Source organism: Nicotiana sylvestris, chromosome 8, assembly GCF_000393655.2.
Source record: "Nicotiana sylvestris chromosome 8, ASM39365v2, whole genome shotgun sequence".
Lineage (NCBI taxonomy): Eukaryota > Viridiplantae > Streptophyta > Magnoliopsida > Solanales > Solanaceae > Nicotiana > Nicotiana sylvestris.
This window is the reverse complement of record NC_091064.1, coordinates 78,303,366-78,326,542: the sequence shown is the minus strand read 5'-3', so window position 1 is coordinate 78,326,542 and position 23,177 is coordinate 78,303,366. Positions and strand designations below refer to the sequence as shown.

The window sequence follows — 23,177 nt, the reverse complement described above, 5'->3', positions numbered from 1 at the left end:
TATTCAAGGTTGAATTTGATAATGAAAAAATTCCACCTCAGATCGATTAGTGTTAGGGGTTCAATGGGTTTCCATAGTTGCACAAGTTTTGCTTGTAGCAACTGGTGAGGGATTTTCCCCCTAAATAGTTTACTATTAAGGAGTGTTTTCAGGGGAGGTAAAACATATTCTTGTCTTTCTTTGTCAAAAGGATGGGGATATTCCCTGTGTTTAATTCGAACGAGGGAAGGGGGGAGTGGTTTAGCTCATATGATGTGGAGGAAATTAAGCTTCTTTCCAGTAGGATCTTTGTGAAAGAGTTTTTCTGAGGAGTGTCCTCTTCCATCTCAATTTGAGTGACTTCCGTAGGGGGGACTGGTGGTTCAGGTGGGATTTTTAGGTCCTCCGCCGGGAGTGGGGATGTGGCCATTTGGGATGCCGTTTGATTAGGGGGTAGATAGAGGTGCGAACTTTCTCTTTCTAAAATTTCTATTCCTTTTTAACAATTTTCGTTTCAAAACATCATCCTCATAACTAATGCTTAACATATTTCAGATTTCGGAGCAGTATTTCTATGGAGAAAATGTAGCAATACATAAAAGGGGTTCAATACATAGTGTTATTCTTTCCCATATAACAGCTACAACCCAATGATACCTTCTGGCAGTTTTTGTTCTTTAACGGAAAGGTACACCTTTCGTACACATTCCCAATTTGATCCCAAGCAAAATCTTTACTTATCTAGTACTCCTACTCTCAACTGGCTAGTGGAGTAACTATTACTTTTCTAGTCACTTTATGGTTTCCATTGCTGTTATCAAAAGTCACCTTCTAAAGGCATCTCCAACCTTTACCTCATTTTGTCCCCAAAATGGGGATTTTCCCATTTTGGGGACAACTTACTCCAACCATTTCCCTATTTTTTTCCTTAAACTTTTTTATATTCTTCCCTCTCTTCTATATTATATTATTATCTTTCATTTCAATTTTATTTTTAATTCCATTAAACAAATTACATCTTTTATACCATTCATTTTTTGAGATAATTATATATTTTTTGTACAATTATAACATATAATAAAATTAACTTACTATTTTACATAAAAATAATAAATGCACAAAAATTAATTTATCAAAACTATACACCAAAGTTAAGATGTAAAATTAATATTATAAAGACATTACATAAACATAATTAGGTATATATAAAGAGATAAATTAAAAGATTAAATAATAAAATAATAATAAAAAAGTGATGAATAATAATGGGAGAGATGAATAGTGTACCCCCATATTTGAGGAAACACTATTCATCCCCCATTTTGGGGACAAAAATAAGGGAGGGTTGGAACTAAATTACCCCAAAAATTACCCCATTATGAAAAATGGGGGTAAGGTTGGAGATGGCCTAAGCCAATTGTTATTTTTCATGATATTCTTCTACATTTACCTCCACATTTAGTGCTTTCCACTTTGTCCCACTACCCACATCTACACTTACTTTCAACCTTTGATTCATCTCTTGATTTGTTTCTTGTAGTTAGTGCCCTTTGTTTTGGTCCCACAACCCATATAAATATATACAATTTTCTTTTCATGATGGTATTATATGATCATTATCTTGATTATTTCACTACATATTTATTATATACTATACCACGAAAATATTAAATAATTTTACCTATAAAACGACTTAGGTAGAGGAAAAAAAGTCGCATAGTATTAGAACTCTAAATTTGCTTAGTTTTCATTCACTTCAACACTAAGCCCCCCAACCTCATTTCATGATTCATCTCTTGTCAATTTAATCCCTTTGTTCATGGGTTGTGAATCGTGATTAGTTAGTGAATTACCATCCCCCATGCAAAACTTTATCCTACATATTTATGTAATTTTTATGTATGAACGTATGTTTATTTGTACTATATACTGTCCAGTCTATAACGCTACAGTTGTTTCAATGGAAACGCTAATATTTTAAATGGGTAATGACGCATTGAATATTAGACTAAGAATTTCTTCTTCGTTTTTTTTCCTTTCATAAGAAGGTAACCACTTATTTTTGGTCGTGGGGTCTTGGAATCTTGGCTATGAAGTCAATGATTTAACGGCTTATCTTTAGTTCTGCAAGTCAGGCGGTGTCTTTTCTCTACAAGTTGCAATTCTTAATCCATGTTTTAGTTTTTTTTTTTCATTATCACTCAGAGCTTCACTTAGCAAATTGACTAAAAAGAATTGAAATTCTTTTTTAAAAATGTTTTCTGGTTAGGGCCAGGAAGGAGCTACGTGGCGGGACATAGACAAATCTAGGATTTAGAGTTAATAAGTTCAAGTACATATCCATTTATAGGTTTATAGTTTAGTTGTTTTTGTATTCTATATTGCTTGAGTTAAAAGCAATTGGCTCAAGGTATTGGATCAGCTCTTCTTAACATGACCCAGAATTAGGTTAAACTCATAGAACTAGCCCTAAATTAGTCACTATTTTATTTTTTTTTTTTTTTTGGGGGGGGGGGGGGTAGGCAGCTTAACTATCATTGGTTGGTCAAGCTAATTTTAGCTCTAGGTGCAGTGAGGAGCCAAGATCTGTAGCTTGATCACTCAACATTGGATTAGAATATGGCCTTATTTAAACAAGAGATCAACTACCTTTTCTTTTACTAGATCCTAATCTTTTAAAAAAAAAATATATCCATAAATATGGTCAGTATGATTCTGAATTTTGTAACTTTTGTCTTGTAGTTATAACCATGCAATAAAGCAGCTGATTTGCATTTGGAATATTTTAGTAGTATAAAATCTGTCCTAAACAATTGGTGTCAATGGCTTATATTTGCGACTTATTAGGAGAGCAAGCATTAGTCAAGTTCTAGTTTCTGGAGATTTCTTGTGATTGACAATTACTTCCCTGAATATTTTATATATTTTTTTAATTTGTGTTTACTTCAGTTTTCAAATGAGGACCATTCAAGATTTCTTTTTTCTTTTTTTTTTTTAAATACAAGTTGAGTACAGCATATATCTGTTAATACTTTCTGTCGTTTCCATTTGTTCTTACTAAGAATTTTATTTGTATTTGGCATCCGGGGAAAGAACTCAGACCATTGACAACCTGCTTAAATAAATACTATAAAACTCCAACAACACTTGCAAACAGTCTAACCCTTTGTGCCACGGTTGGCATTCTTGGCAACAAATATTGACACTGCCTTTATTTTTCACCTTTGTTCATTTGTGGTATGCTAATGAAAGCCAGAAGAGGAAGGAGATCTCAGGTATTTTTTTCATGGTCTGTTGACTATGTTTATTTCCTTTCAATGGTAAACTGAGGCAATTGTATGGTGCAGGCCTTTTGGCCCTCCATTGTGATGAAGAAATGGCTGAATATTGCTCCTAAAGTGTATGATTTTAGTGAAGATGAAGTTGACACTGAAACGGAGAGTGAGGATGATGGTATCCAAATTATTCATGAAAATCTTTTTCTTGGTGTTTGTTTGTTCTAGGCTTGATTAGTTGTTTTGTTCCGAAATTCCAGCTTGCTCTCTCAAAGATGAAAGGGTGCTTGAAGATCACGGACATAGAAAACCGGGGAAGCTTAATGAATGCCAGACTCAAACTGAATTGTATTGCTCAGGGAAACCAAGACACAGGAGAGGGAAATCAGAAACGTTGAGAGTTGAGTATATTAACAAGAAAGATGTGAGGTTAGTTTGCATTTCTTTTGGGACCTGAAATCAAATTGGAGTTGATTTACATAAGCCCTGATTTTCTGCAGAGTTACAGTAGGTACTTGGAATGTGGCTGGAAGACTTCCAGATGAGGATCTAGACATTGATGAATGGATTCATATGCAAGAACCTGCAGATATCTATATTCTTGGGTAACTCTATTTGCTGCTCAAGTGTAATCCATCTATTTGAAAAATTAGATTACAGAAATGAGTTCAAACCTAAATTGCATCTGGTTACAGCTTCCAAGAGGTGGTCCCACTGAGTGCTGGAAATGTACTGGGAGCAGAAAATAGAAGACCAGTTCCAAAATGGGAAGCCATCATCCGAAGAACATTAAACAGGACACAAAAACCTGAACCTAAGATCAAGAGTTATAGTGCTCCACCATCTCCAGTTTTAAGGACTTCTTCTGCTGCTGACATAATTGCTGATATGGTTGATACTCCTGCGCTGGATATGATGGCAGATGCATCACTGGACACAACTTCGTTTCGTGAAAACAACCTAGGAAAGAGTATACATTTCTATGGCACTGAGTGTGATAGTAGATTTGATTGGCCTGAACGTTCACTTGATGCAACACCTCAAGTTCTTTCTTCTAGTTTCAAGTTGAGGAGAGTCTTGAGTAGTTGCGCGACAGTTGGTTTTGGTAGCATAGTCAACCCTCTTGCTTTTGATGGCAGAGGGTTAAAGAGGGTGCACCAAAGCTCAGGAAACTTAGGATTAATGTGGATGGATCAACAAGATGTACCTGTACTTGTTGATTCTCTTTCTGATGGCTCTCCTGACGAGGAAAATGACTTGTTTGAAGAATTTCCAGAGGTCAACAAAGAAGAAAGTTCACTTCTAAATCATGCAGTGAAGTCACGTCCAATGTATGTTCGTATTGTCAGCAAGCAGATGGTTGGTATATATGTATCAGTTTGGGTACGTAGAAGATTGAGGAGGCACATAAACAACTTGCAAGTCTCTTCTGTTGGTATTGGACTAATGGGGTACATGGGCAATAAGGTATAACTTCTTCTTTCAGTCTACACATATTCATTGTATCACACATATCAGCATGATTTTGTTATTCACACATATCAGCATAATCGTTAGAAAGTACTATTAACTTTATAGAAGAAATTGATGTTTGGTAGATCCTTTTCAACAACGATTTCAATCAGCTAAGGCAATCCGGCTCTTAGTTTTTTAGCTTCCCCCCTGTCTCTTTTTCCGACCTCTTGGGAAGTTAATATTTCCAGGGGCGAAAAAACAAGAGCAACAGATATCTGTTGACACTTGTTGAAATTGATAAATCTAAATGATTCATAATCCAATCAAAGCTATCCTCTTTGAATACAAATAACAACTGACTAATCATGGTGCTATACAGGGATCTGTTTCTGTGAGCATGTCTCTTTTCCAGTCATGGCTATGCTTTGTTTGTTCTCATTTGTCATCTGGTCAAAAGGATGGAGCTGAGCAAAGGCGTAACACTGATGTCAATGAAATCATGAGGCGTACTCGTTTCTCATCCATATTTGACACAGATGCAGATGAACCACAAACAATTCCATCTCATGAGTAAGTATTCAAGTTGACATCATTTTCTCGGGTATATATTATTTCTTATATAGACACATGGCTCTTCTCTTCACAGAAGAAAGAGCAGTTTTATTTGTACTTGCGCACTGTTGGAAGAGTTGACTGTTTGAATACAAAAATTTTGAAGACAGTTTTCATGCTTACTGATATAACATGAGCTTTAATTTTATCATGCACGCACAGAAGAAAAAAGACATAAAATCAGATAAGTTTTTGGTTATTCTATTCACAAGAATGTACAAGTGATTATGTTCCAAATTTGCTGATAATAATTTTAGAGTGAATCAATGACCATTTCAGTATTTCCTCTTTAGAGATGTTAATTCGGCAACTACTAATTGCCTCTATGAAGTACCAAAATTGCTTGTCCGTGTACGAGTTAGCTATCTGAAGAAAAAAAAAAAAAAAAATTCTGAATTGTCAAAGCTCAAAAACTATTGAGCTAATTAGATGCAATATTTTGGAAAAATGGGACAAGATGTAACAGCCCAGCCCGCTAATGATATTGTTCGCTCTGGGCCTAGGCCCTTACAGGTTTAAAATGCGTCAGTAGGGTCTATGGTTTGTTAACTTATATACCCAATGTGGGACTCTGTCTAAAGTGTGGGGTGCTACATATACTCCCTCTTATGGACTCAATCACCTAGGCTCAGTTGAACTGTGACTCGCTATCGGCAAGTCTGACACAAGAGTGACTCTGATACCTAGGTCCAAAGCGGACAATATCACTAGTGGGTTGGCTTGTTACAGATGGTATTGGAGCCACTCTTGTGTCAGCCTTGCCGATAGTGGGTCTGAGCTCAACTAAGTTTAGACAAATCCCAGTTAGGCGGGGCAAACCTCAGTGGCAAGTCTAGGCGAATTCCATGAGGAGGGGCAAATCTCAGCGAGGACGCTGAGTCCATAAGAGGGGGTGTATGTAACACCCTAGACTTTAGATAGAGTCTCACATCGACAAAACACAAGAGAGATGCTAGGTATATAAGTTAACAAGTCTTAGACCCTAGTGACACGTTTTAAATCGTGAGGGCGTAGGCCCAGAGCAGACAATACCACTAGCAGACTGGCTTAATTGTTACACAAAAAATATTCATATTGAATATCCAAAACTACTGTTATTTAGAAAAAAATAAAACTAGAGCTGTAATGAAAGTTGCATTTACCATTTCAAACTGTTAAGAGGTTATATTAATACATATGACCTTTCTTTTATATCTACAGTCAGATATTCTGGTTTGGAGATTTAAATTATCGAATCAGTATGGTAGATACTGAAGTACGGAAGCTTATCGCCAATAAGCAATGGAATGAACTTCTCAATAGTGATCAGGTGAGTCTAGTCGTAAATAAAAATCATTAAAACCAACTGAATCATTTTCAGAAGGGAAATCTTAAAGGTTAGATGATTCAATTTTGTTGAGAGGGATTAACCTTTAACTTGTGGTTGGCGGTAGTAGTCATACTATGGATAGTTTGATTTTTATGCAAAGTTGCAGTAACAAACAGTATTTCATCATATGGACAGTTAAGCAAAGAACTCCGAAATGGACATGTCTTTGCTGGTTGGAAGGAAGGGTTGATTAACTTTGCTCCAACTTACAAGTATGAAATCAACAGTGATAGATACAATGGAGAAATTCCAAGAGAAGGGGAAAAGAAGAGATCACCAGCATGGTAAGTGAAAAGAATGAACAACTTTAGCTAATGATGAACATTGAACTGACTACTTTTTTTCCCAGTTGGTGGATAATTGAACTGACGATTATTTCTTCGCATCATGCAGGTGTGATCGTATACTCTGGTTTGGAAATGGTATAAAACAGCTCCTCTACAAGCGAGCAGAACTAAGACTATCAGATCATCGGCCTGTAAGTTCAATGTTCTCAGTACAAGTGGAAATATTTGACCACAGAAAGCTACAGAGAGTTCTAAATGTTAACAACGCTGCTATACATCCTGAGATTCTGCTTGAAACGGGAGAGTAAGACCTGAAGCTTCTGCAAATAACTTGCTACCAAGCTTGACAGTAGGTGAGTTAACATCGATACGACCTCAGGTAATCGAGCTAGGTCTATATTAACATTCTTGCACACCCTTTAAGAAAGACATTTAATAGCCTTAATCATATTAGTGTTTATCTATTATCTTAAAGGGTTCGGACAAGGAGTAATAAATGCTTCTTGTCTTATTCCATAGGAGAAACTGCTAGAATACAACTTGGGAAGAGAAGAGATACAACAAATAAGTCTGCATCGTGCTAAAGAAAGTATGTAACACAGATAAGCCACTAAACTAGACTGTGATCATGTCTGAGGGATGAACATCATATACTCAAGCGACCAAAAGCTTGGCTACAACAAAATGTGTTTAATGTAGTATAAATCTATATTGTCGCTGAAATTTTCTTTAGTGATTTTCCCTTGTATTTTTGATCTGGGACATCCTATACTCTTTTTTTCATAGGCTTGTTTCCCATAGTGTGAATATAATTTAGTTCATCCGAAGGTTTTCCTTTCTTTTCTTCTCATCTCTTTGTTTCTTTACATATATTTTCCATTTAAAAGAAGGGAATAGCTGTACGTATAGTTTAGTAAATTCTATCTAGGGTAGTAGCCATTTCAAAGTTCCTACCTAGAAGTAATATTTTGCCTGTAAATGACCAACTGAACTGATCAGCTTGAATAAAATTACTTTACTGATCTGATTGCATTCTCTTCAGTAACTCATGAAGGAGAGTTCTGACTGGGAAAGTCTTATTTCTTAGTCCAATTTAGAGAGTTGTGTAAATTGATATGAGCGTAAACCATCTCCATGGACTAACACCCACAGCAAGCAACATAGCTGGAGGACAAGCGATCAAAAGTTGTAGATAATGTGATCCAAGTCACTAAAGAGGTGAATAATTCACTGTTCTTGTAAAATGAAAATAGGTTTTCATCTTGTGGCCTGTGACAACTGAGATTAACAGTGGGAGATGGAGAGTGAAGTGAGCAGCATAAAGGGAGTTTGACTCAATCACAGTTGAGAATGTACAAGAATTAGCTTTCAACCACTTCAACGACATCCTCATTGGTACATCAGGTCAGACATTGAGCTTGAACAAGTCCTTGTTATCGAGTCCTAACACATTCCCATCTGACTTGTAATGACCCGATCGGTCGTTTTGAGTTCTAACATTCCGTTTCGTGATTCGAGACATTGAGTAGGTACATTTAATGTTTTATCACTTGCATCTGTGGATGGTTTTGATTACCGAGAGGTTTGGGAGAATTTTGGAAGAAGAATTCGTATTTCGGAAACTTTAAGTTGTTGGAGTTAACCAATGGTTGACTTTTGAGTAAACAACCTTGGATTGGTGATTTGATAGTTACATTAGCTTTGTATGAGGGTTTTGGTCTTATACGTATGTTTGGTTTGGATCTCAGATGACCTGTCAATTTTGTGCTTCTTGTCGAAAGTTAGAAATTTGAACGCTATAACCTTTGAAATTCTTGGATTGATGCTTGAATCCTTGTTTGATGTTATTTTTTGTGCTTTGAGCCTTCAGACAAGTTCCTGTTAGGTATATAAATTTCTTAGGATAATTGGATGGGGTCCCGAGGGGTTCGCATGAGTTTCAGATTGGTTTCGGGCTTTTTTGGATGTGATTTATTGTTACTGTACTGCTCATATCGCACCTGCGATTATCAGGTGCGCAAGTGCGAGGCCGATTTTGCAGAAGACTGGCTCGCATCTACGAGTAAGGGGAGCCTGCGACTTGTCGCATCTGCGATGGTAAGTTGTGCAGGTGCGGAGCTGCATCTGGGATGATCGCATCTCCAGGTCTTTTGTCGCGGATGCAGGGGCCACATTTGCGAAGGTGTTGTCGTACCTGCGATAGCTTCTACAAGGCTTTTCTTGCACCTACGACATTTGAGGGCTGGTAAGGCTAAGTGACTTCGAGTTTTATCCTATTTTCTTTCATTTTTGCGATCTAGACTTTGAGTAGAGCCAACTTTTAAAGAGTTCTTCATCCTCACTTCTAAGGTTAGTAATTTTAACTTGATTTTGATTTATTTCTATAATTTTTCCATACATTTTCACCCTAAATCTAGGATTTTTAATGTGTAGAACTTGGGTTTTCGGTTTGAACTTAAGTGAGCTAATTTTGATAATTTGGACCTCAATTTGAGGTCGGATATACTAATATATATTTAGACTTAGGAGAATGGATCATCTGGATTTTGTCTTGGTTTCGGATTTAGACCATGTAGGCTCGGATTAACTTTTTGTTGACTTTTGATATTTCATCAAAGATTGAACATTTATTAATTGGAGATATTTTCTTTTGCATTATTTCACTTCTTTAGAAAATATATAATTGGATTTTGATCGTCTTGAGGGAAATTTCTAAGGAAAAGCGGTATCGGATTGTTGAACTTATTCTGGAATGAGTTAGTGTCTTGCCTAGCTTTGGTTTTGTCATGACCCAAAATTTCACTAAGTCATGATGGCACCTAACCCAACCCGCTAGGTAAGCCAAACAATATAAGTCACTACAATAATGAGAAATCATCAATATTATTACTAAAACTGCAAAAGAATTCAATACAACTGCCCCAAGGACTGGTAATACAAGTCACGAGCTATTATGATTTAGATGTACGAAGCTAATAAAAAGAATAAATACAACATTTATTTGAAGTTTACATAAGTATAAAAGAAGTCCTAAACTACCATGAACAAGGGGTAGCTTGAATCTGGAATGTTGGTACGTCTCCGATGCAAGGCTTCGTCTTCCACGACTACTCAGCTCCAAAATCTGCACGCGAGGTTTAAAAGTGTAGTATGAGTACAACCGAACTCATGTACTCAATAAGTATCTTGATAAACCTCAGAAAAGTAGTGACGAGGTTTTCGTCCAAAATATACTCACATAACCTATGTAGCTCAATAACATATATAACATAGAGAACAATCTAAGGAAGTAGCCACAAAATACCAGATATCAAATAGTAAGAGTGCACAATGAGGATAATAAATCAGTTTTTCTAGTTATATTGATCATGAAATCACAACTTGTATCAGTCCTGCACAATAAGAGACTTACACCAAATAGCGTGTGCCTAAATGCTAAAACATAATCATGGGGCGTCGATGCATAACAATGGCCCAATTCTATATTAATTGCCAAATAATGTATTCATGAGAACCTTATAAGAATCAAATATATCAATGTATGACGACAACTTCCTTATCACATCAATTCAATATGCTATCGACAACTCCACAAACATGATATAACAATACAACGTAAGGAAAAATCCATCTTGACAACCAAATCATCAAATACAATAGAGGCATAAATTAGCATGTTAAATGCAATGCAAAAATCAGGTAAATGCATGACAAACATAAAGAATTCACATGCATAATCAAAAATGTCGTCCGTGTACCACCACATAAACATCATCAAGAAAATCACCCTTAAACTATCACATAACATCATCAATAATGTCACCCTTCTTTCACCTCATATGCAATATGCCACCCTTATTTCACCACATGCGCATATCACCATCCTTATTTTGCCACATGTGCAAGCCTGAGACATGCCAACCTTATTTCGCCCCATGCGCATAACAATAATCACAATCGCACGGCAAAGAACTCGTGCCAACACCCAGTCAATCCACCCAACATGTCCACATGTGCCATAATTATCACAAAGTAATATGCCAAATTTCCTTCAAAGATATAAGCTCATAATTTTATGAACAAGATGCACAAATACATGACAAATCAATTAAAATATGGCATGACTCTGGGATAAAATATGGATGGGTGTTCAACATATAAGGCATGACTCTGGGATAAATCAATTAAAGCAAAAAAGTTCAAGTATTCACACAAAGGGATCACATGTGTGTCATAGAGTGCGCACGTCTCAATCAAGCAATAACACAAGAACAAGTACAGATGTGTGTTCATAACATGCGTATATCTACGTCCGAGGCAAGCATAACACAAATCCCAAGATTTGCTCATCAGATAAGGTTCTAATAGACTCAACATTACTCTATCATGATTTATTGTACTCAGGTAATCAATCAATTGAGTAACACATAGAATCAAGTAGAACACACAGCCAAACAAGGCATAGAGTAATCTAGAATCCACCCCGAGCATGAATACCCAAGGCACATGTATATGCGTTTGTTACCTCATATATACATTATCCCTGCATGTAGCAAATGATATCAATTATTAAGAAACAATTTCTCAACTTAAGCTAGGAAAGCTAGGCAAGACATTTACCTCAATAAGGCCAAATTAAACCTCTAAACCAGAACTGAATCGCAAGTTTGACCTTCTAAAAGGAAATCAATTCTTTTCAAAAAATCAAGGTGTTGCCGCCCCAAACAAAGATTTTCAAACGGTTCCCTTCAAGTCTAATATCTACAATCCAAGGTATATCTTAGGCTTACTTTCATAACACATTCATCTCATTAGAGTAATATAAACTTCCATGCTTTAAGAACAAAGTATTTTAACTTAGCTTTTCTTTTCACATATTTTCCTAAATACAAACATCATATATTTTTAAGCTCTTTTCAAGCATATATACACTAACGTTATTTTTCAAGACACCTCTATAAATTCATGTCTTTTTAAACTACATACCTCCTTTGTAACTACTATGCCCTAATATATAGTAAGTCGTATCTCTCTTAAAACTAGTTAAGCATAATACAAATAATTAGTCCTAAATCTAGTCTAAGTCCTATAGAGCTACCTTAGGTAGATTTTAATGGGGTCCTAACACCTTACCCTTAGAAGAACAAGAACCCTTATCCATAATCTCACCGGTTAGCAAACTAATAAAGAATATGACCTTTAGTAATTATATAAGTACCCTGGTATATCTTTAAATAATAAGTGGCGACTCTCTTTCATCAACAACAGAGAAACCACAAGTTGAATCATGTTTTGGCTAGTACAAAATAGGGTGCAACATATCATATGAAGTCTTTCAAGACCTCAAACTACCGAATGGAATGCCAATGCTCAAAATGACCGTTAAGGTCGTTAGAGGCTTGAGGAAATATTTTCTAATAAATGATATTGTTTGTTGCATGCGGGAGTATGTGCGGTGAAATCTAGGGGGCCGATTTCCCCTTGACATAATACTTTGAAGGGTGGCCCCGGAAGCACGGGATCTTGAGCCAGTCGCTTCCCTCAAAGTTTTGTCGATGCTCTGCCGAGGATAATGTTGGCCAAAGCCCCAGCAAATGCAAGGATCTCTCGAAAAATGCAACCGGGATCGATCTAGTCAATTTGAGTGGCCAGACGTCAGCTCACACCCGACATAGAGCTGACCGGCTGTCACATCCCACTCTCTTTTATCACACAACGTATTTTGTACTAAGTTTGGGCTTCCCCTTTCTATAAAAGAGGGGTCATTAACGCCTTGTAAACCAGAGCTCCAACCATTCCACAAAAGTGCAATAATATCTTCTCTCTCTTTCACCTCTCTAATTTGCTTATCTCTATCGGCTCGAAGCCATTTATTTTCGGTTACCTTCTTGTTTGTTCTTTGTTCATCACAATATTGGCCCGAGACCGCTTTAATTTTTATCATCCTCTTACCTGTTCTTCACTATATTGCTCAATATTGGTCGTATAGAGGCTTGCTTAATCGTATCCTTAATTGTTATCCCATTCTCGGCTGCCCCCATACCGCGAGCTCGACCCAAACCTGGACCCTGGGGTCCCCCTCGATCAGCCCCTCACTCGAGCAACATGCCCCTCGGTTTGATTACTACCTCGTTTAAGCTTGCATTTCATCATTAAACTTAATATTATTTACATCAACTGCTCTAACAACTAGCTTGAGAATAGATCACGTATTTTTAGAATTTCATTTACAAATTTAATTGTTGTTACCATTTTTACGGTAAACAGCTTGGCGCCCACCGTGGGGCTAAAAATAATAGTGATTATTTTCTTGCTAGTTTCTTCACACAAACACACATTATCTTTCACACTTTTTTTGTCCAAGATCCTTTGATTTCAGGTTAAAATATCTGGCTTGGTAAACGGAGTCGAAAACGACAACCTCGAAAATCACGGGGAAAATGGTGTGGTTGTCCCAGTCGTCGGAGCACCACTACAAAATCCCGATGACGTGTCTGGACCGGTTCCAGCGGACGCGGACTCACAGGACGCACAGCAAGTCGACGAAACTTCTCACACCAACAGGAGCATACGACACAACGACCAACAAGAAGCCCAAAGAACCCCGGCCCGGGAAGAACAAGAAATTAGTCTTCATTTTATTTTTGATTTGTTACAGGCACAACAACTAGCCAATGCTCAATTGCAAAGCCATTCGAGAACCCCCTACACAGCAGCACCGGAGATAGCTCCCCCCGCCGAGCAAGTACCCGAGAGGTCAAGCAATAACGGGTCAGTAGCTGACCCCTCCATAGCAAAGATGCTCGAGGACCTCACCAAAAGGATCGAGTCAGGTGAGAAGATGATTTCAACCAACGATAAAAAGGTCGAGACCTACAATTCTAGGGTGGATCAAATCACGGGAGCACCCCCGGTCCTAAAAGGTTTGGATTCGAAGAAGTTCATACAAAGGCCGTTCCCAGAGAAAGCGGCCCCAAAGACCATTCCTAAAAAGTTCAGAATGCAGGAACTCCCTAAGTACAACGGTACCACCGATCCCAACGAACATGTTACTGCCTATACCTACGCAGCAAAAGGTAACGATATACAAAATGATGAGATCGAGTCCGTATTGCTGAAAAAATTCAGAGAAACACTTTTGAAAGGGGCCATGATGTAGCACCACAACTTGGCTCCCAACTCCATAGATTCATTCGCCATATTGGCAGACTCCTTCATAAAGGCACATGTTGGAGCCATCAAGGTGGCAACAAGGAAATCTGATGTTTTTAGAATTAAGCAGAGAGAGAACGAGATGCTGCGGGAATTCATGTCTCGCTTCCAGATGGAACAGATGGAGCTGCCTCCAGTCTCCAATGACTGGGATGTACAGGCCTTCACCCAAGGCCTTAATGAACAAAGCTCAGTGGCCTCGAAACAGCTGAAGCAAAACCTAATCGAGTATCCGGCTGTGACCTGGTCGGACGTCCACAACCGGTACCAATCGAAGATTAGAGCCAAGGATAACCAACTGGGAGCCCCTTCGGGCTCAGTATACCCAAACAGACTCCTGGTAAAAGAGTCGATACCAAACAAAGAAAGGTACCAACCATACCTCGAAGACAGAAGGAACGCCCCGAGGCGCAACCTACCTCGCAACGATCGAAGGATGGATCGAGGGCAGGACCCTCGAGGGCTCGCCAACAGAACCAGGTTTGATCGAATCATGGCGCCACCAAACGCGCCCCACTTATCGGAATACAATTTCTGCGTCGGCGTTCCGGACATCGTGTTCGATATCAGCAAGATCAAAGACGCCAAGTGGCCCAAACCAATGCAGTCAAACCCTTCACAGAGAAATTACAACTTAGTGTGCGAATTCCAAAACAGGTACGATCACAAGACCGAGGATTGCCATCAACTACGGGAGGAAGTGGCTCGACTGCTCAACAAAGGGCACATTCGGGAATTCCTTAGCGATCGGGCCAAAAATCAGTTTCGAGACAGGGAGGTAATTAAGAAGAACGAGGCAAACAAGCCACAACACGTCATCCACATGATCATGGGAGGTGCCGATGCCCCACAGGATCCCGTAATGAGAAGGACAAAAATATCCATCACCAAATAAAAACGGACTCGGGGATACATCCTCGAAGATGCCCTCATATTTAGTGAAGAAGACATCGAGGCTCTGTCCCAACCCCACAACGACGCCCTGGTAATCTCCTTTCTCGTAAATTCTTTTCAGATAAAATGTGTACTCGTGGATCCAGGTAGCTCGGCCAATATTATCAGGTCAAGGGTGATAGAACAACTCGGACTGCTTGAACGGATCATGCCCGCCACTCGGTTCCTCAATGGGTTCAATATGGCAAGCGAAACAACGAAGGGAGAAATTGTCCTTTCGATTACCGTGGTCGGCACAAACTAAGACACCAAATTTCATGTCATCGAGGGAGATATGAGGTATAACGCCTTGTTTGGGCAGCCGTGGATACACTACATGAGAGCAGTACCATCCAACCTCCACCCGATGATAAAATTCCCGACAAAGGACGGGATCAAAACCGTCTACGGGGAACAACGCGGCAAGGGAAATGTTTGCAATACACGACATGGCACCAGCGCTCATGCCTCCGCTCCCGAATAAGCCAATATGCGAATCGAGTCTTGACCTCGGTCGTATTTGACAAAACAAAGTGGAGATCCACGTCGCATATCCGCCCCCGAGCAGTCATAATAAGCCAATCCCAAGGCACCGCCAGCCTATCTTGTTTCAAGGTACAACTATTCCTTTTGTTTTATTTCGTATTGGAAATTAACCTTCGTGCAGGCACCTAACTGGAGATACCGGAACGCTAACACTATCAGGAGGCTTCAAGACCCCAAAAGCACGCCCGTTGCACTCTTTTCCTTCGATCGAGTTTTTATCCCATAAAAGGGTTTTTACTGGCAAGGTTTTTAATGAGGCAACGTCAGCGAGCCGGCCAAGGAAAAACTCCACAAATTGCTCGAAGCCACCCTTACAGTCGGCTTTCAAGCTGCGGGGGCCATTCCCCCAAGAAGCCACACGATTCGAAGGGGTTGTGGAAACGCCAAGCAAGGTTCTTATAGGGAGACGATGTATCGGGCCGAACGGTCGATGTAGTCAGACCCCTATCAAATGGAAGCATGTACTATTGTATCGGGCAATCAAAAAATTCCTTTTTTCTATGAAAAGAGAGAAAGACTCCTTATCAGAGTAAGGCAACATCAAAAATCGTCAAAGCATCCAAACTCGACCCAACATAGATAGACTCAACACAACAATACATGTATTGCGCCAATGGACCAGAAAATATCTCCCGACATCTCATTCTCCGAAAAGGAAAATCACATTATACTCTCAACAAGATCCTCTCCACCAAACACGTCCCGAGATACTCGGAGACTTAGTGTCACCCGCACGACCCCAGGGTCGGAACTCCGGGCTCATAAAGCCCCTACAAGGCAACTCCGAGCTCACGAAAAGTGGTCTTCACGCTTAAATTTCGGTGACTCGGAGATTGTCGTTTGTCGCCATACGCTGGAAAACCCGAAATTGTAAGACCCCTAGCGGGCAGCCTCGGCGTAACCAGATCTATTCTACATTACACAAATTTTAAGACCTCAACAGGTATGACAAACTATAAGATCTCAACAGGCATGACAAACTGTAAGATCTCAACAGGCATGACAAACTGTAAGACCTTAACAGGCATGAAAATCCTGAAGTTTAGATTATACGTCACATTTGTAAGGATCCCTAAAGGGCATACCCTCGACGTAAATACCTAAACTATCACTCGAGAACAAAAATGGCTACGGTCAAACGCACATGACTACGGACAAAATGGCTGATACAGCCAAAAAACAAAATGCGACTCGGGGACGCTCGCCTGTCGCTACAATTGCAGGCCACTACTTTGAATATACATCGGAAAGAACTGGTTAAAACAGGCTTTCCTCAACAGGCAAAAACGAGCTCCGACCATGTCGGCTCCAAATTTCAAAAGCATCGATCTACTCGACCTACGAGCTATGAACCTTACGAGGTGCTCGAAACATCGTCGACAACGACTTGAAATCGAGGTTCTTCTAGAACCGACGACGGGTCATGCAAAAATATTTCAAAAAGACCTTAACGAGCAGAAAACAAAGCCTACAAAAAGCGCACGGGCAAAAACAGCGTAAAAGCCATTGTTGCCAGCTAAGCAAGCCTACGGGCCACATATTAAAAGGTCTCAACGACCAAGCAGCGTAAGAGCCATTGTCACCAGCCAAAAATTGACAACTTGAGGATTAAAGTGAGCTCGAATCGTAACCCGAGTCAGAGACCAGATCCAAAATAGTTAACTAAGCAAGCCTACGGGCCACATATTAAAAGGTCTCTATGACCAAACAGCGTAAAGGCCATCGCCATCCACCCATGTAGGCGGAAAAATGCTTAAGGGTCAGTTAAAGCTCGAATCGCAATGCGACTCGGAGACTGGACCCAGAATAGCTGAACTACAATATGCCTAAGGGCACGACATAAATGCAGCCATCAGTGAGCCCCCGGGCCATGCACATGTAAGGTCACTTCGGTCCAAAACACAAAAGGCCATCGTCGTCCGCCTATGCGGGCAAGAAAGAACTTAAGGGTCAATTACAGCTCGAATCGCGACGCGACTCGGAGACTGGACCCAAAACAGTTAAATTACAACATGCCTAAGGGCACGACATAAATGCCACTGTCGCCAGCCAGGCAAGTCTCTGGGCCACGCACCTATAAGATCACTTTGGCTCAAAGCACAGAAGGCCATCATCATCCCCCCATGCGGGAAGGAAAACGCTTAAGGGTCAATTGAAGCTCGAGTCACAATGCAACTCGGAGACTGGACCCAAAACTGTTGAAACAACCAAACGCCCAAAGGCAGAAAAATAAAAACCATCATCGCCAGCCCAAACAAATGCAAAATTCAAAGGTATATTAACCTCAAGTCGGATCCTGGCTCGGAGACTGAACCCGAAGACGGTTAAAGCATGGAATCCTACAGGCAAATCCGGGATCGAATTGACCCAACTAAAACTCCAAAGTGCAGAAATACAGAAGATATAAGTTACGGGGTTCCCCCTCTTATTGCTACTTATTGACGACGAAGTGCGACCTCGGCCCGCGTCGTATAACAAAGGCTATATATATACACAACAAAGAAGGAAGGGAATGATCATTTCGCTCTTTTTTGGTAGTTATAGCCCAGCGGTCTCCTCCTCATCGCCCTCAGCTTCGGACAGCAGGAACTTGGCATCGTACTCCACTCCTTTGGCTTGTTCAATCTCCCCAGAGATCAGAGCCCCCGACATAAATCTCCTCAAAGGATTCCGCTCCAGGATCTACACCTCATATACTCCTTACTGTTATTGGCATGATCATCTTCGCCCTAGTAGAATCATTCGCATAGGGAGCCTGGATTCACACCTCGAAAGCGGAAGCCTAGTCTGAGCCCTATTGTTGGCCTCAGAATGGACACTCACGTGCGCCCGCAGCTCGATAAATTCATGATTGGCTTCGCCAACCTCGCCCCAGAGTTGTTCCAGCTCATCTGCCTTGCCCTTTACCAGAAACAACAAAAATCTTGAGGGTAAAAAAGTGAAGACAATCACCGGCCACCTGCACGGGCACGAAAAATCAAAGGGTAGGCAAGCTCAAATAAAGGCCTGACTCAGGGACCGAGCCTAAAACGGATGGGCAACATATAAAGTCCCCCACACCGAGCACCCTCTTGATGGCCCAACCATTGTTGGCCAAAGGAACCGCCACTCCGGAACTGAGGACTTCAGAAAGACTGGGCTCGAATGATGCACTCTCCTCAGAAGCACGGGCCCATTTCGTCCCGATATAAGCTCCTTCATGATCATGAAGCATACGTCTCATCTATCACCATACCCGGCCTTTGCCGTACCCCGAATAAGCTGCTGTTGAGGGCATGACTCGCCGGCATCACAAGGTTAGAAAATCCCGAGAATCCCCAAGAAGCGGAAGCAACCTCACGATCGCATGCAAAAAGTGTCGGGACGAGTCAGCACCGATTAAAAGCACTGACCATCAGCACTACCTTCGATCTCAAGGTAATGCCCAACCCTGGAAACCTACTCCATATTAAGATGGCGCCCCAGCGGACCGACAATGCCTTCACCAAATCGGCGTTTAGCCTCGAGGGGCCTCCGCCACAGAAGGCCAGTCTACGAAGAAATGGGTGTCCCTAACAAATGCCCGTGCGAAGCAAATTCCAAGTAGCAACCAGGGTGGCCCGGAACACGGCTGAGCCTTTATTCGGAGATTGCCTCACGGAAGTCACCGGCGTCCGAAGACTGCGAGTCCTTAGGGAGGCCCCCTCTCAAAAGGCATTATAAGTCCCCAAGATGTCATCCACATTTTCACACAGGAAAAGGGTCCCAGCAAACGAAGGTTATTAGCCTAATTCGGGTCTGGCTCGAGAAATCACAAAGGACCCCGCGTGAGTTCGTTCCATCAAAGGCCGAGGAAAATATTCAAAGCCAATGTCACAGGTGGCAAAAACGGGATCGTGCAAACAGAACTGCCAAAAAATATAAACGAATACAGCAAGCATCGAAAGAAGAAATCAAGAAAATACCTTTTTATTTATCTAAGTGTTCGTTTACAACGACCCTCGAGGGTTCCTTACATATGGTTACAGTATATGAGATTACAAAAGCCCATAAAGGGTCCTTACAAAAAAGTGACGAAGTACAAATGATACAGCAAGGGCCTAAGGGTCTAGCCTATCTATGCTACATCCCCATCATCATCCTCTCAGGTATATGACCTCAAAGACAATATCTTCTAAAGTCCGACCCCCTCGAGGATCACATCCCAATCCTCCCAAAATGGCATCTTCAAAAGGAAATCAGAGGTGCAAAACAACGAAGGAGAAGCCGGAAGAACGAAAAAGTGGCTAGGTAAAAAATTTGGCTAGTACGAGATCTACTGATACTGCCGTTTTGAAGCCACTTCCTGAGACGTTGCCTCGGCAAGGAGAGCAGCAGCCGGCAGAGACTGCCGACATACCCCCTTAGAATCCAAAAGGGGTGCAACACGCTGAGCCGGGGAAGGGGGTGAGCAGCGGTACATAATCTGAGCCCTCTCTTGAGCAGCGATGCATAATCCAAAATGCTCCCGGGGCCGGAGGAAATCGACCCTCTGCCTCATCGCCCCGGGCCAACAACAACAACAACAACATCACAGCGGCATAACTCCACCCAATCGAAGGAAGATCGAGGTTTGGGCCATGGAACGCGTGGCGCAGCCCCTTGAAGCCACAAACTCCAAGCATGACAAGATGGCAGAAATTCAAGATAGCGGGAAAGGAAGGAAAGATGGATACCGAAGGAAATTTGGATAAAAGATCAACCACGAAAATAAGCCTGACAACACATCCTAACTGAAGATCCTTACTTTAACATTAGTCCATAAACCTTAGAACCCAAACTCCAACACCTAGAACTCATTATAAGACCCGATTCTCGCATCCAAACACTGAATATGTCTGACCAAGTTGTATCAAGCCATAACCATAATTCAAGATATTATCACATGATGTACCACATAGCTCAGATACTCATAGCAATAACTCCTGACCACAATAGCTGCCCAAAAAGCAAACCGGTACCGGTAACAAATCTCACATCAATAAAACCTTGTTCTGAACCTTGATACACTGCCAATGATGAAAGAAACATGCAGAAATATGTAACAACCTTTCATATCAACAAGTCATGGAGCTCTCTTGCTTGATAAGAACCATTGCCAAATTCTGAGCTGACTAATGACGTTATTCATCTAAACATACCTTAATCAAATATGATGGCACTCATTTTAGGTCAATGAACTTTACATCATCCAATACAAGCTGCTCTACTGACTTGCTGCACCAATACTCCCTAGAGCCACATACTATGAAATCAATACACCAAATAAACAACAACTCGGATGTACCCAATATGGAAAGAGAAATAAATGAGAGAATTTTCCTGTAGGCTCAGCAGATACCACCACAAGTGCACTGCAATGAGCCCGTCACATAAAGGAGAACCAAAACACACGAGATAAGCACAAAGGATCATGTACCAACATAGATTCAATGCGATGCGTGACCCAATTCAAATACCAGTCCACATGAAATACCTCAATCATGATGTTTACAATCAACAACAACAACAACAGTAAACCTAGTGTAGTCCCACAAGTGGAGTCTTGGGATGCTTATAATCAACAACCGTATGCATATCAACAACAAATATGCAATGTGCATGATCATAACCATGGAGAAACGGATAGCATAATATAACACAAAATGGAAAGCCATAACCAAGACGCAACCAACCATTGAACACCCTAAGAGACATCTTGCTTGAATTTTGCAGTAAGGCCCAAACAGAACCACATCATGTGTTTAAATAGTCAACAGTCTCCCAAATCCATCATAGCATAAAAGAGTAACACATGGAACCTGACAGACCCGAATAATATCAACTCTAACCAAATGACACACCCTACAATAGTAGTTGCATTGAGTAACTAAATTTCGACCCAGTGTAGAACACGCAATCTCATTTGGCCTATCAATGGCCTCCAAATCAATCGTATACTCATGGTGTTTCATATACCAATTACTTAGATTTTAAGTCGTCTTTTAATGCATTTTTAGTTAATTCTTATCAAGTTTGTTTGTTTTGTAGTACATGAGCTTAAGAACCAAAATATGGAAAAGAAGTCAAAAGGTCACAAAAAGATGGAAATGCTAGAAGTATGCAACCGCATAAGTCACATGCGGACCATATAACTCAGATGTTGATCGCAAACTGAAATAGACTTGTTGGCCAAATGAAGAGAAGAATATGCGGTCTCATAACACTTTTGTGAGCCACATAATAGTCGCATAATTCCAGTAGAAGAAGCTTCTCAACACGATTTGCGATGGCATAATGCGGTCGCATAACAGACATGCGGACCGCATAATCTATATGTGGTGGAAGCTTGGAACTGGTGACTTACAAGTCTGCGATGTGAATGGAGATTATGCGGACCGCATACGTGGTCTACGACCATTATGCGGTCGCATAACCTGCCTGCAAGGGTAATTTTGTCCAATTTTGACCATGACTTTTGGTCCACTATAAAAAGAATAACTAGGGTTTTGTGGGTCATTCAAGTCTAAAAAAGGTCCTACATAGAGAGCATTGAATACTCCATTAATTTGGAAGCTTGTGAAGAAGGAATCTTGCAATTTTGTAAGCTTTATGACTTTATTTATTACTTTGTTCTTGTAATTTAGCATGAGTAGATAGTTTTAAATACTAAGGTTGTGGACCCTAAATGAGTGTAATATTAATGGGTGTTTAACATTGAATATTATATATATATATATATATATATATATATATATATATATATATATATATAGATAACGGTTGGTTGATATTTATTCATTCTTGTGCTTTATTTATGGTTGGTGGTTGATATATATATATATATATATATATATAGATAGATAGATAATGGTTGGTTGATATTTATTCATTCTTGTGCTTTATTTATGGTTGGTGGTTGCAAACATTAATCTATTCCATTTTACTTCTTCTTTACTTGGAAAAGTGGGTTAGGGTTTGGTAGAAATGAATATCAAGAACTCAAGACTTTAAATCTTGTTTAATAGAATCAATTAGGAATAAATGGGTTATACTTGGCATAAATTGGTTGTTCTTAAATAGCTACTCTTTTATATTTGAAAAAATCATAAAGGGAAAATACTACCCAACCATTGGAAAATATTGGGTGTCATTTCGAAACCATTTGCATATCAAAGGACCTTCCATTAGAAATATATCATATCAACACCGATAGCATTACATTTCATTGTCGGGGACACAACCTTGGTTTCCTTAATAAAAGTATTCACATTCTCATAACAAAATTAGTCATCTTCTTAATTCACAATTATACCATTATCTTGTTACGTTAAAGGAATAGAATTATGAACTAAGTCAAGTATCACACTGCTCAAGTAATCTTTTCGCACCTATTCCTTGTGTGATTCGACCCCAACCTTGTTGGATTATTATATTTGACAGCGACCCCCTTACATTATTTAAGTAAAGTATAATTTGAGCGTATCAAATTTTGGCGCCGTTGCCGGGGAA

The 23,177-nt window shown here is 40.1% G+C and overlaps 1 protein-coding gene across 6 annotated transcripts; it reads left to right on the top strand.

The window, feature by feature from the left end:
- The first annotated feature begins 2,651 nt into the window (after window positions 1–2,651).
- LOC104230801 (type I inositol polyphosphate 5-phosphatase 2-like) lies at window positions 2,652–22,309 on the top strand. 6 transcript variants are annotated; one of them, XR_011401824.1, is made up of 12 exons: window positions 2,652–3,254; window positions 3,327–3,432; window positions 3,515–3,683; window positions 3,755–3,859; window positions 3,950–4,721; window positions 5,089–5,279; window positions 6,522–6,630; window positions 6,826–6,974; window positions 7,084–7,330; window positions 8,231–8,381; window positions 8,991–9,222; window positions 21,717–22,309. XR_011401824.1 is itself a non-coding variant. In XM_009783682.2 (10 exons), the coding sequence occupies exons 1-9, from the start codon at window positions 3,219–3,221 to the stop codon at window positions 7,283–7,285; spliced, it is 1,839 nt and encodes a 612-aa protein (XP_009781984.1). In that variant the 5' UTR covers window positions 2,652–3,218; the 3' UTR covers window positions 7,286–7,330; window positions 8,991–9,635. The 6 variants fall into 6 exon arrangements, 3 of the variants coding, with proteins under 3 accessions (XP_009781984.1, XP_009781983.1, XP_009781982.1); XR_711948.2 differs by lacking the exon at window positions 21,717–22,309 and having other exon boundaries at window positions 8,991–9,635; XR_711947.2 differs by lacking the exons at window positions 8,231–8,381; window positions 8,991–9,222; window positions 21,717–22,309 and adding an exon at window positions 7,497–8,001 and having other exon boundaries at window positions 7,084–7,356.
- The last annotated feature ends 868 nt before the right edge of the window (window positions 22,310–23,177 follow it).

Excerpts from the sequence above, each read along its gene's own strand:
- LOC104230801 (XM_009783682.2), top strand. The coding sequence starts at position 3,219 with ATGCTAATGAAAGCCAGAAGAGGAAGGAGATCTCAG. Across the intron at positions 3,433-3,514 it reads AACGGAGAGTGAGGATGATG|CTTGCTCTCTCAAAGATGAA; the intron begins GTATCCAAATTA and ends CCGAAATTCCAG. Across the intron at positions 6,631-6,825 it reads AACTTCTCAATAGTGATCAG|TTAAGCAAAGAACTCCGAAA; the intron begins GTGAGTCTAGTC and ends TCATATGGACAG.